Raw genomic sequence first — 14,595 nt, 5'->3', positions numbered from 1 at the left:
TTTAGGTTAGCATACTTTGTACTTAGGATTTCTATGGTTGCAGAAATAATTTTTAAAACATCAACCTCCTACTCTCTCTTAGTAATACAATAAAATTTCACTTTGTATTTCACTGAAAACCCAGAAGTCTGGTACTCCAAACATTATTCCCATATAGCAAGTATTGTAGCAAGAGTCAAATGTATATGGGTTCCAATATATTTTCTTTCCAAATAACATGTGTATTGTATGATTAGGTGTGTATGTGACTCTGTTGTGCTGTGTGTGCATGTATATATTGTGTGTAATATGTATGTATATGTGTGTTATATTGTGGTCTGGGTACGTAGGTATGTGTTATGTACTGTGTTGTGTGGGAGAGAGACTCTGTGGGGGTATGAGAGACTGCACATTTGTGGTTTGGGTGTACATATGTGTATGGAAAAAAACAAAAGAGAATGTGTGTTATATTTATCAAAGGATTAGAAAAGTAAATTTACTTCATAAACCATGTCTATTGATTCCACTCCTCATTGGAAAAAGCATTGACCATATAGCCTATCTCTTTGGCTACGATGATCACCCCACCTCATTGTCCTGAGTCCTGTGCCACCTCCACTTCATCTGGTATTATAAAATGATATGGAAGGGTGACAACAAAAAAAATACAGGAAGAATTTCAAAACTAATTTTTTCTGAAAGTTTTCAACAATTGAATAAAAATTGACGGATGTGTGGAATCAGGGGAGTACTTGGCTATCAAGAAATCAGTTCTAGAAAGAAGAAAACATGCTAGAATGTATTCTGAAAATGAAAGAAAATTTTAGGATTTGAGTCCAGCCCCTCCTGGAGTTTTATAGAGATCATGCTTTTGGGTGAGAAAAATGGAATGTGATCTACAGGGGGTGTAGATCAATGTATTGATCAGTCTGACACCTGCCTCTAATCTTATCATCTTCTGACTATTCTGACTGGGGCACATGTCCACCACCTGCAGGCTGAATTCTCCCTCAGATGAATCCCTTCTATCAACATCGCAGTGTTTCAAATATCCTAGCATTTGTAATTGGTGTAAATCTTTTAATTCAGCTCAGCCACATGGCACTGTGGGTTCTTTAGAAACAAAACTCCTATGTGTTGCCCATGACCCTGTTAGCTGTTTCCAAATCATCATCACTCTCCAGGACTGGAGTCTGACTGGTCCTCCGGAGCCTGTGGCTTCCACATCCCCTCATCCCTAATTTCTATGATGTCAATTCTTTCTCTAGGAATCACCCTGTTAGGACCACTGTGTCCTCTAGGAGAGTCTCCTAACCCAGTGGTCTATCTGCCTCAGTTTTTACCTAAATTCCATCATCAGTTTTCCCAAGCTGTAACTTCACAGGCTAAAGCTTCCATGTTTGTCTAGAACCCAATCAGAGAAGTCTCCAATACAACTGAGCCTCGGGAGAAAGATGTTCTTATAACAAAGCAGCAGGTACCACTGGGTTGACTCCCAAAGGCTGCCCAAGGGAAGACCCTTCGTCCTTCCTCGGGTCAGTTAAATCCAATAAGCTAAGGACGGGAAAGGAGTGTTGAGGAGAGCGCTGTGGAGTTGGTAAAAGACAGGCAGAACTGGTGTTGGCATTTGCCAAATCTTTCTCATGTGTGTGCTTTGCCTCATTTGATTCTCATAAATGCCATGCATGTTAGACTGAACAAATTCCTATTCCCCTTTTCCCCAGTCCTAGGCAACACCGTTATTTGTATTCAAGATCCAGCACGATAGCTAAGCATGGGTTCTGAATGACACTGCATGCCTCTGAAATTCCATCCATTACTCTTCTCCATTATCCAATTTCAGTGACAACTTCTCAGCATCTTCTTTTTATCATTGCACGGTGTTCAGACTTTACACAGTCTGTGCATCATTTAGAATTCAGCTGCTTATGGGAAGAATATAATAACCTACCTCATCTGAAGCGCTGCAATTCAAAAGTCATTACCTGAGAGCTCACTGTACATGGAAAGGGGGTGAATGATGAAGAAGGAAGTGGAAACCAAGGCTCTTTGAATTAGGGACAAAAATAGCAACAATCAAGAAATAGAAGTATTTGGTCAAAGTCCAGGGGGACGCAAAAAAAGTAGTGAATGAGTTCTCTCTAGAAGTCTGTGGCAATGCTTTCACGGGGAGGGATACTGGTGGATTTAGGGACTGAAGAGAGAATAAATGGAGAGAAATAATCTCTCAGGTCTGAGAGGATAAGTGTGAGTGCTCAGAGGGAGTGTATCACCAGCCTGAAATCCTCAGACTGTCTAGACGAAGGATAGACCATACTTGACCAAGTATCACAAAGCAAGAAAGGGACACTAGATTGAGGTTACAATGCCCAGATTTAAACACCAAAGTCAAGAATCTCAACTTCAATTTGTCAGGAAAAAGGAAACTCTGAAAGATAGTGAGATCAGCAGTTCTGATCTGATGCATAAAGAGGAATCAAGATGAGCCGAAAATAACCTTAGAATATCAAACAGGGCCTAAAAGACCCTCTCCAGAGTAAAGGGAGGCAAAGTTCGTAACTAAGTCTGTGGAGGGAGTTACCTGTGTGAGCTTGCCAAATGTATGCAACAGTTTAAAGTCAAAGCCGGTGATGAGAATTTGCAGCCAAAAAGCACATGGGTCTAAACAGGGAACTCTCCTTGTAGACTTGTGAAAGCAAAGCGTTTGCATGTTCCAGTGCATCAATACAAACAGACTGTGAGTGGTCAACAACAAAGAGCCAGAAGGGGTCATGGGATTTTATCGGGATTATGAAAATGGTTTGCTCCACACTCCGATGATATTTTTCCTGATTTTATATTTAGTCGTATGATTTTCTTCTCACAAAACACAGCCAGGTCTGAAGTGCTTTGCTTTCTGCAGTTTCTGAAAACAGGATGGTGGGGGATCTCCAGCTATGTGTAAGATTGAGCACATGGTGCTTCAACGCTAGTCAGCTTCTAGCCAGCGAGGCTAGATCCGCCCACCCTGGTGTCAGCGAAGCCACAGCTGTAAGGTACCTGAGAGGAAGCTGTGTCGGAAGATGACTATGGAGGTGCATACACATAAAATGGTTGGAATCCTGGAGGAAACTAGGTCACTGGTGGGTAGAACATCAGGATAGTGGGTGACTCACATCTAATAGTCCCACCGCCTGTTGCCTGGAGGTTCAGTAAGAGACTAGGTGGGTTCTCTCTACAGGATTCAGGGTGCACACTCTTCATAAAGGTTGACTTTTATGTCCCCCGAGGGTGAAAGTGTGCTTCTATTTATCGTCAAAGCCAGGGTCCCACGCATTCCATCAGGGCCTTCTGTCAGGGCCTTCCATCTTCCTGGCGGAGCGCCAATAAGTCTGATTCTTTTCCCAGGCCGTGGGTCAGAGTCTTAGGGTCTAGGTCACTGGCCTTCTGCTTTACTACTCACCACAGCACATTCTCCCTGTAAGAACACTAACCAGTGGGGTTCATTAACCTCCCCCACCTCAGAAATGTCCCTTTGGGAAGCCCTGTTGTCCCTTCCCTGAGGGGTTGTCTAGTCTAGACTAAAGGGTGAAATCTAATGTGAGTGGATGTTAACTTAGGGCAGGGTAAGAGGTGGGGCAGGTGGTTCAATAACAAACTGAGCAGCACCGCCGAAAGTGCTCAGGGGGCTGAAGAAATGGCCCTGCGCTTAGGAGCACCTGTCTCTTCAGTAGGCTCTGAGTTTGGATCCCAGCACCCACTTTGGTTGCTTATAAACATCTATAACTCCATTTTGAAGGGTTCCAGTGACCTTTTGTGCACACACAGACAGACACACACATTCATAAATAAAATAAAATCTTCTTTGAAAGGGAAAGAAAGTAGTCACGATTTAGAAAATCTCCTCAACCAGGAGAGGTCAGAAGTTTGGGGAGAGCTGCTGTGGTCTGGAAGGCTGTATGGGAAGTCACTGGGTTGGTTAGACATTTTATCTAGGAAAAATTCATAGCATAAACATATGCAAGAAGAAAGGAGTTCCCATAGGCTCAAGCAGGAGTATAGGGTCCAAAGGAGATCACTTAGAGGCCTGGACTGGACCTTACTGGAAGTTGGTATACTGAAGCAATGTAAAGTGGGATTGGTTGGCATTAAATGTCTGGGTTGAAAGTCAAGTCGTTTTGTGTTCTTGGCCTACTTATAAAAAGAGGACTCATTGATGGCCTGAAAATATGACGTCCTGCAAGTATCATAGCATCATAGCATCTTAAGAAAATGTGTAAAATAGATTGTATAGTTCAAGATCAAGTCAGGGATCGGTTACAGCTGGCCATAGATTAGGGCAACCGTCAAGAGGGTTGTAGAGTAGCAAGATATTACAGTGCCATCTGAGTGCCATGATGAAGGAAGAGACACTGGGACTTGCAATGAGCTTGGGGACAAGGGGGGAAAGTATCCTAGGCTAACCCGGAGGTTTAAGAATGTAGGTAGAGCCATGATCTTTCTGCCATTTCATTTAGTAAATACAGACTTATAGTTTCAGAGTATTATGATTTTGCTGTTACAAGAAGGCCGCTTGTTCATTTCCCATCTGCCCAGATTCCTGTGGGCCGCTTGGTCATTCCAGCCACTCAGCAGCTCAAATCCGAAATAATCACACAGAAACTATATTATTTAAATCACTGCTTGCCCCATTAGCCCTAACTTCTTATTGGCTAATTCTTACATCTTAATTTAACCCATTTCCATTAATCTGTGCATCACCATGAGGTTGTGGCCTACCAGCAAAGTTTCAGCATGTCTTTCTCCAGGCAAGGCACCATGGCTTCTTTCTGACTCTGCCTCCTTTCTCCCAGCATTTAGTTTAGTTTTCCCCACCTATCTAAGTTCTGCCCTATCAACAGGCCAAGGCAGTTTCTTTATTCACCAATGGTATTTGCAGCATACAGAGGGGAATCCCACATGTTGCCGCTACCATTGTCATCCTTGTAATAACCTTGAGATTTGCCTCAACCTCAAGGACATATTTGTCAGGTGTGCTTTCTTCCTTTGTCATTCCAAGTACATAGCAGAGCATCAGACAACACAAGGTCAGGCACAGTAAGTGTGGAACCTAGCTGGCATCTGTATCCCTTGGGAACAACCAACTTTCCCACAGTGCCCCAACAGGGATTCAAATTTTCTTTTGTTTAATAAGAAAGAACTTGCCCTGAATTCTTTTAATTAACTTTCCCGTTATGTTCCAGTGTAAACAGAGAGTCTTAAAAGGCCAAGTTAGAGGCTCTTTGGTCACATGGCTGGTCAGACTGTAGGAAGCAACTGACCCTCTGTCTTGTGTTTATAATCAATGGAAAAGAATCTACTCCTACATACATGGGGGAAACCTCTAGAAAGCTTCAAAACCTCGCATTTTCAAATTTTCTTCCAGCATATAATTCCCCTGCAGCATGTAATTTCCTTCTGGCATATAATTCACTATAATGAAAGGAGAGCTGAGCTGTGCCGAGCTGCGGATGCTGGCATTTGTTTAAGACTTAAGGTTTTCACTCTCTCGCAGATGTTCTTCGAGCCTCAGCCAAATACACATTCCACTCTTGTTCCTTTGGGGCTGGCAAAGGGTCAAGACTATACGAAAGCTCTTGAGTGTCAAGGTCCACACTAGAACTGTGGCCTCTTTCTCTTGATGTCTTTCTCTTGCGTGCTGTCACCGGCTCCAACTAGGAATGAAAGGCTTACATAAAAGCATGTCTCAGGAGTCTGTACTTCCATAAGCACAGAAATCGTTTCCTTCACTGGCTGTGAAGCCAGCGGCTATGTTGTTTGTTTCTCTGGCTGCCTCTTTCCCTGCACCTCATGGCTTGTGTCCTGCCTGACAGTGTTACTGTCTGTCCAGAATGCCAGTCTTACAGCAACCCCTCCTACAAAGTGTTCTATGGAAACAAAGTCATTTTTTCTGCACCAACCAGTCTGCTTTCTAAATGCCCTGCCTGCCAGGCCCTTAACAGAATTCTTAATGATACTCTGGCCAAAAGGAAGAAGCCAGTTAAGCATCACTGAAAACCCTAGGGAGACCCCGGCTATACTCAGGAACAAACCCGGAGCTTCTTTCTATTTTTGTTTCATGATTAGATTCCCAGTCCTTCTAGGTCTACAAAATAATGCCTTAGCAGAAAAGCATGTCTTCCTATAGAGCTATTATAAAGGGGTCAAGGATGAACACATAACTTATGTCTTAATACATTAGTTCTTGTTCCCTTCTTCCATGGACTTTTAGCCTTTAAAAATCTCTCAATCATGTCAAGTCTGGCTGTGTTGCTCTTTCCCAGGTTTGCAAAATCCTGTCCTTGGGACATTTCACCCTCAGATCTGCTAATATAGGTCTATGGTATAGATGGTTTATGGAATCCAGGACTTTTAAAAGAAGGTCAAATAGATGTCCTTACCAAGCCCCAAAACCTTAACTATGACAATAAGCTTTCTGCATCCCTGAGTCTGTGATCTCTCTTTGCCTTTCTGGGACTTCCTCTGCCTCAAGTCAATGTGTTTATTCTCGATGGTACAATTTAGAACTGAGAATAGAAGAAAAATGCAGCTAGTATTTGTAATGCTGTAGGGGAGGAGCACAGTGTGAGAACCATTAGGTCTCGCAGTTCTTGTTAGACAATGTGAGGCTCCCAGGGTTCCTGGTGGTGATGTAGTATGACTATTCACTGTCTAGCTCACTGCCATTGACTATCTAGTGGCTGCTGAAGTTAAAAATAGTACTGAGTTGGGAGTGTCGCTCAGTTGGGAGAGTGCTTGCCTAGCTCACATGGATTCCTGGGATCCACCTACAGCAAAGCATAAACTGAGTGGGGTGTACCACACTTGAAACCAAAGCACCCTAGAGGTGGAGGCAGGAGGATGAGAAGTTCAAGGTCATTCTCAGCTACAGATGAGTTTAAGCACATCCTGAACTATGCGAGACTTTGTCTGGAACATAAAAACTGGCGATCCTAAGGAAGAGATTTATCACTCCTTCAGAATTCCCTCAGAAATTTTTACTGCTACTCTCCATTGTCAGCCATTTGCTCTCCTCTGTTGGGTATATTGTCAAATAACTTGTTTTGTGAAGTTCCAAGACAATTTTATTAGAGTTTAAAAGAAAACCACCATGGCAGGCAAGCTGAAAACTTCATCAGTTCTTTGGAGAGATGCGGGTAAAGAAAAAAAAAAGAGGACAAAGCTTTGGCATTTGAGTTAATGTGGCATAAAGGTCATCCACATGGCAGACAGCTAGCAACATAGCGGGGAGTGGAACTTTAGAGAAAGAGTAAGAAAAGTTCAGAGTGCCAGATTTCTCTTTGGCTCTGGCCAGCATCCAAACGAGAGATAAAGATGATAAGAAAAAGGGAAAGTTAAGAATTTCTGAAGTAAGACTCAGAAAGACTGACACATCCAACTAAACCTAATGACAACTCTCTATCAACTTTACAGAGAGCAGGGACTCTGGGAAAGAAAAACACTTCTCTCGCTAAAGAGAAAATTATTCCTCCCACCTCTTCAGCATGACTTACAAAAAAAATTAGCCTTCTTATGGGATGGTCTCTGGGCCATGTGCTAAACCAGCCCAACTTGATTGACTCTTCAGGGAGGAGACATGATATTTATTGTCTTCACCCAGAAGTAGTGTCCATTCTTTGGACCAGAAGGAAAAGTATTTCTCTTAATGAACCTTCAAGCCTACTCAAACAATTTTTACAACCATAATTTATTGTTGATGACCTGTTTTGTGCTCTGGTTAAATTTTCTCATTAAATTGTAATCTGTTTCAGAGAAAACACAGAACCTGTGTTGTGTCATATTCTTGGAATGTAACATTAAGTCCAGTTTATGGTATAGATTTAGTGAATTTTTCCATAAAGAGGGGGAAAATAAGCAAGAATACAGATAGTACCACTGAGGATGTCCAGACCCACTGTCCTTGGCCCTTGCTTCACAAGCAACATACTAGAAACTTTGACTGATCTCATAAAGGCAGTCACCTATGTGACTGCTTAACAGAGTAATTTCTAGAAGCTAGCATAATGGTACAGTTATAAAAAAAATGTCCATAATGTCATTTAACTCATTATCCAGTGTACAAACCAGTAAAATGTTGCAGTTAATTCGCGGTAAAATTTCAAGAACTAAAAAATCAGTTGTACAAGTGGAGGTAGAAAAGGGTTGGGTACAGAACAGTGATCACCTGCATGCAGATAGAAGTAATTAATTTGCATTTTCCATACACAAAAGTATTCATAGTATTAGTCATTTTGTACAACCATGTTTTTAAAAATAGATCAAAGACAACAGAAAGGGAACATGGCCTGGTAGGTATTATAAATATCTTGTATCAATAGAAAGTGTCTATAGTTCCATCACCTACTTCTAGACATTCCACCTTTCAGAAAGATGCCGTGCATACCACAGCACAACAGGAAGAATGCTAACATCCCTCAGGGTCAACACTGATGGTCAATGAGTATATATCTACTTTATTATGTGTAAAACTGAGATGTTTTGAATTTTCTGGGTGACAGCATATAAGAATAAACTTGATGTTTTAGGTTTCCAGAGAGCATTGTGCGACCTTAGATTGGCCTATGTAAGCACAGTGACATAATTAGAGAATGAACAGGGTGGGTTAGTGGATGCCTGGTCTGCAATTTGAAAGAAGTGTCTGTGAAATATGTAACAGGGTCTACCTTCTTTATAAAGTGTTGATAACTTTCGTTGTTCTTTGGAAACAGAAATGAATAATCAACTTGATCATGCTCACTGAAGTCTGTCGTTCTGGAAGGATTTTTACCACCGTGCCTTCAAGATTCCATTTATATAACTGACATTTTAAATGAAAAGAAAACAGCTTAGGCCTCTCCAGATCTGTCTAAGCCCAAGTTAGCTGATGATGAGTTAGCATTGAACAAATGGTACACTCTTTCTGTGTACTTACCTGACAACTTATCTAATGGAATTGTTTTAAGCTCCACTATTAGAGTAATAAATTCCAACATGTTTCCTCCTAAATCTTTTGCTCTAATAGTATTTCTTTTCTCCTTTTTAGCAATATTTTCATGCTGGAGGAAATGGCCTGAAGAAGAATTTTCTGGAGAAAAGCCCAGACCTTCATTCCCTGAGATATGCTCTCAGCCTCTACACACAAACTACGGATGCTTTGATCAAGAAGTTCATAGAGACGCAAAGCTCACAGAGTAAGTAGCTCTTGACCTGAGAGCAAAGTGCACCCGTCAGCCTCACCTGAAATAGCATGCAGGACATGAAGCATGGTTAAAAATAGAGGGTTCATATGAGCAGAGAATACCCTAGTTTTCAGCATTCTTTATAAATAAAAAGAACAGAAAGTTGATGGCTTAGACGAAATGAGATATTTTCTCAGCTGCGATGTTTGATCTCTAAACTCACCCCAGAGTTCCATGAAAACAAGTTGCCTGACAGCATTTTCCATTCTAGCTTTCTTTCTCTCTCCTCCTCTCACCTCCTCCCTCCTTACCAAATGTTTCAAGGGATACCTTCCCAGGTAGACTCCCTCAGGACCATGTGCAGCGGTAGCGCGCGACTCCAAGTAGATTCCTTCACATTCTTGAATGTTTGTCTCAGGTTCTGCTTATGAAGGAACTCAAGCTCAAGGTTATTTCCTTAGAAAGGGAAAGCCAGATCCCATTTGTCGAGTCCATATCTAGATTCTGTACTCTCAACTCCTACACACATTCCACCTTGACGAAAATTGTGGCAATCACGTGACTCCACAGAGATCTATCTCACTGGTTGTCTTTTATCTTCTGACACCTTGATTCAACAGGGAAGCAATTAATGAAATTCAACTTTTTCTTTTCCTTTTGTAAGACTTATTTCTCATCATTTTCTCTCCTATATTCCCTGTCTCTGTTAGATAAACTATAATACTATATTGAAGGAAAAAGTCAATTACTTTTGATTTAATAATTTCTTTGGGCTATGTTCAAGTTGGAAGACAGTCTTCCTTTAAAAAAAGATTATTTGAATTAGCTTTTTCATAAATTGATTTCTCTTGCTCACTTTTCCCTTTGTCCTTATTTTTCTTACCTCGTTCGCTCCTATTTTTATCCTCTTTTCCTTCTCTGGTTTATATGGAACACATTTTAAGCAGCATCAGTAGTAAACAAGGAAAAAGTCCAAAAAGAGAAATACTGATTCGATTCTTTTTCTGTCTCATTAGAAATTTATGAGCCAGAGTTCAAATAAAATCTATCATATCGGAACAACATTTTCTTCTCTTTCTATCTCAACCACATGCTAGAAAATAAATCCTAAATCCATAACAAATATAGAAGAATTCCTAAGGTCTTACATAACACTGAGCTCAGTTGATCAGTACTTAATGCCCCAGCAGCGCACTGCGATGCCTAGGCACCACCTTACTCTGTATTCATGTGACAAGTGTTTCTGAGCATCGCCTCCAACACCTCCAACCCATCCATAAGGTGAGTGCTGCAGGGACTGTGGTGTCATGTATCGGTTGATCTAGCACAGTGGTTCTGCATGCCAAGAAGATTGTCCCAGAATGTAGGCAGTGTCTGGAAAGCTTTGGTTGTCCATCAGAGAACAGGGACTGTGCTTTCAGATTCTACTTGTCAGAGATCGAGGATGCTGTGGCCATCTTACTATACACAGAACACACAAAGTGAAATCTAAAGCAAGTACATCTCTGTACTAGGTATTTTCTTGTTGTGACCAAATACCTGACAAGAAGTAACTTAAGTGGGGAAGAGGGGTTGTTCACGATTTGAAAGTGCACAATCCACAATGGTGGGGACGGCATTGCAGCAGGATCATGAGGCAGTTAGTCATGTTCCATTCCTGGTCAGGCAACACAGAGCAGGCAGAAAGTGGAGCTATCAGATCTCAGAGATGCCTCCAGTGACTCGCCTTTTCCAATTAGAATCCACCTTGAGCCCTCCCTTTGCTGGGGATGCAGTATTAAAACACATGAACTTGTGGGGCCACAGCACAGAAGCTGGGAACCCTGGTTAGTGGGAAAAGGAGAAAGTAAGTCACTTGGGTTATGAAGAAACAAAAGGAGGTGTTTGAAACACAGAATGTGAAAGCAAGCAAACATTTGCACTTGAAGCCTTAAAATTTCCACACTATGACCAGGTTGACAGTAATTCTTTTAATTTGGCCCTTTAGGTGTAATGCAATTGCCTCGTCTTTCTCTGCAGAATTAAAATGCATAAATTCTGCATCGTGTTTGGAGTGAAATTCATAGAAATCATTTTGATCTTTGTATTAGTTTTGATATTTTCTTCATCTAGGAGTTGACTTGGTGGTTTGAGTTGGGTAGTTTGATTTGGAAAGAAAGAGAGAGAGAGAAAGAGAGAGAGAGAGAGAGAGAGAGAGAGAGAGAAAGAGAGAGAGAGGAAGAAGAGAAGAAAAGAAAAAAAGAAAAGAAAAGAAAAGAAAAAGAAAAAAGCCCTTTCTGTCATTGTCGCTCCTCCTTGGGGATGCATGGCTTACAGTTTTAGAAGTTGGTCCAAAATGCATTTCTTGCATCTTGATTACAGTATTCGTCGGGAAGAAAGTGCTTTTCCTAACAGCTATTTCATTAAATCAGGAACTCTTTGAATATTTCATGGCACCACAGACAGTAAAAAATGAATAAGCCTTGAACATATTAAGTGGAGTTTATTCAATGGGTAACTTGGTCTGGAAGGAGACACGGGATGATTCATTGCTCAGCCACCCTGAGCTGTATTCTGTTTCCTTATCTGAGATTTTATTATGGCACGAAGAACGTGCATCACAAAAGCTTTTCACAGAAAGGGAATATTTTATGTCTAAGTTACAATTGTCTCATAAAGGAAAATAATCTCTTCCAGTTAATGACTGTGTGAATTAAAATCTATGAGTGGAAGTGCTTTTATTCAAAGGACCTTTTTGTCTCTTTTGAGTAAAATCTTTTGAGTTTCTGCTTATTAAAATGTCTGAAAACATAGATAATTTTCAACATTTTACCAATTTATATTCAGCAGAAGTAGAGTCTAGTGTCTTTTCATTTGAAATAGAAAGTAGGTAGCTTTAAACTCACATCTTGGGTTCTATGAATTGACATCAATATAATCATTATATCACACTATGGTTGCAATTATAGTTACATCATGTTTATAATCTAGTGTAAATTGCGTTATTTGTGACAATATATGACATCCAATATGGAAAGTTTAAGAGAGAAATCAGTTACCTCAGCACATTCTTATTATTAGCAGGAAAAGCCTCCCAAATACAGTCTTCTGGAGTCAAATCACCTAGAGGAATCATATTACCTTTAGTTATTTTCATCAGGATGTAAGAGATGTGCCCAGAGCAGTAAAGAAGCCATCATCAGATGTGGTTCATTGTGAAACAGATTTTTTGATTCTGTTTTGTTTTGTTTCTTATCAGAGATAACAGAAGAAGTTAACCTTAAAAGTACTTTATTCACAAAACAAAAATAACTAGCCATTTAAACACAGAAATGAGTTTTGAGTCCCAAGGGCCACAGTGAGCCTTCCTCTGACGGTCAGCTCTGGGAGAACACTGGGGTTGTCTTCAGTGTGCGGGGAAGTACCTTGAGCGTACACAGCCGTTTCTACCTTTAGGGTGTTTTTTAAAAATGGTTTCTCATTTTCTGCAGATAAGCCCTCAGAAATAACCAGAGATCTGACTCTTTCCAATAGATCTATCATGTCCTGTCCCCAGAGACCTCTTAAGTGGCTCAACCTTTCTCTAGAGGTACAGGCAGAGAAGTGAGGAGAATATCTGAAGCTTGTCTTCTCGAATGTCACAGTACGATGACATTCTCTTCACAGAGCCCAAGGGGCGTCTTTAGTCGGATGAAGAGCTAAGCACAGATAGCTTCCATAGAAGTATGCTAGGACCAGCTCTCAGCAGGAGACCTGCTTTCCAAGAGTAGGAACACATCTGTGAGGGGCACACATCTGTTATCACCCAGCAAGCATCTGTGATGTTCCTCCTCAAATTCTGCAGAATAACGCCTCACACCTTTCAGATGAAGATGCATGATCACACATGGGTTCAGAAATGTGATCAAGTTCTGAGCTGTGGAGTTCTATAGCAGAGGAGATGTCCCTCGCTGCCACCGCTCATGCTGTTAGGGCACAAGTAGCGCTACTTTATCTTCTGCCCTAGTCTGTATTTTAAACATTTTATTACACTAAGGTGGGGAGGATACAAATGTCCCCAACTTATAGTCAGCTTGTGAGACTTGGTTCTCTCCTTCTATTATGTGGGTCCTGGGGAATCGAACTCAGGCTGTCAGCCTTGATAACAAGTGCCTTTACCTTCTGCGACATCCCATCAGCACTACTGTGCATTTTAGTATCGTTAAGATCTCCTTCTTGCTCAGCAAACAAAGTTTAAGTTGATAATTTTGTTTTCCTTCCAGTGACTCCAAACTTGCTAACTTTGCCCTTTGTTTTCCAGAGTCCTCTCTGTATTAGAGTTTCTACCGCTATGATAAACACCATGAGCAAAAGCAACTTGAGGGAGAAAGGGTTTATTTGACTAATGCTTCCCATCACTGGAGGAAGCCAGAACAAGAACTCAAGGCAGGAACCTGGAGGCAAAGACCATGGAGGAATATTGCTCACTGTTGTGGCTTCTCATGGCTTACTAAGCCTGCTTTCTCTTATGGCCTAAGCCCACCCACCCATGGGCGGTACCACCTGCAGTGAACAAGGCCCTCCCACATTAACCATCAACTTCACTATAGACCAATCTTATGGAAGCATTTTCTGAGTCAAGATTCCCTCTTCCCCATACATCTAGGTTTGTGTCAAGCTGACAAAAGCTAATCATTCCACTCTCGTTCAATCTAGTTACTGGGCATGCTCAGTAACCACTACACTTTATTTTTGTCCAAGACAAGGTTTCTCTGTGTTATTTCTGGCTGTCCTGGAACTCACTCTGTAAACCAGGCTGGCCTCAACACTTTTAAATACTGGAATTAACCACACCATAGGAACCCAAGGTGAATGTAAGGAAAAGCTCCCTGCTGTTAGGAAACCTTTTTGTATGTACCTGATTTCCTCCTTCTGGCATCTACACATTTGTTCTTATGGGGGATGTTGCCGGTTCTTCTCCCTTCCTATCCTACCCTCTTCACCCTCTGCCTCCACCAGCACAAGGATTCCTTTTGTAGTTCCATCCAGGAGTCATATCATAGTTGCTAGCTGAGAAGGATCCTTCTCACAAGGATTCCGTTCATTCATTCTTCAAAATCTCAATACTTGTCCATCTTGGCCAACAACCATACCTGGCCAGCTACAAATCACAAAATCTTAGGAGAAATAAGTATAAATATTTATACTTAAGTATAAATATTTTAAATTGTGTGGCATAATGTGGTCCTAATATTTAAATTTATGCAATTATAAGCTATATAGCAGCCCTCCTGTTTGAGTTTATCTGATCAAAATCTTCATTGAAGGCTGTTTGTTATTCATGGTCTTGTGTTATAAAACTGTGGCATGCTAGGAGAGACATAGTGGCATAGTGACAGAGACAGACAGAAACAGGGACAGAGGAAGAGGTGTTTGGAGGGGGGAAAGCTTAGAAATTTAT

The 14,595-nt window shown here is 41.2% G+C and overlaps 1 protein-coding gene across 4 annotated transcripts in view; it reads left to right on the top strand.

The window, feature by feature from the left end:
• Unc13c (unc-13 homolog C) overlaps positions 1 to 14,595 on the top strand; it is a 445,873-nt gene that overhangs the window by 395,909 nt on the left and 35,369 nt on the right. For all 4 annotated transcript variants that reach the window (XM_087905372.1, XM_087905373.1, XM_087905375.1 and 1 more), the window contains one exon: positions 9,041 to 9,188. In XM_087905372.1, coding sequence (XP_087761498.1) covers positions 9,041 to 9,188 — 148 coding nt within the window. The remainder of the gene's footprint in view (positions 1 to 9,040; positions 9,189 to 14,595) is intronic.

Source organism: Myodes glareolus, chromosome 4 (assembly GCF_982192425.1).
Source record: "Myodes glareolus chromosome 4, mMyoGla1.1, whole genome shotgun sequence".
In the NCBI taxonomy this organism is placed as follows: Eukaryota; Metazoa; Chordata; class Mammalia; order Rodentia; family Cricetidae; genus Myodes; species Myodes glareolus.
The sequence above is the reverse complement of the archived record's forward strand: the minus strand, read 5'-3'. Positions and strand labels throughout refer to the sequence as shown.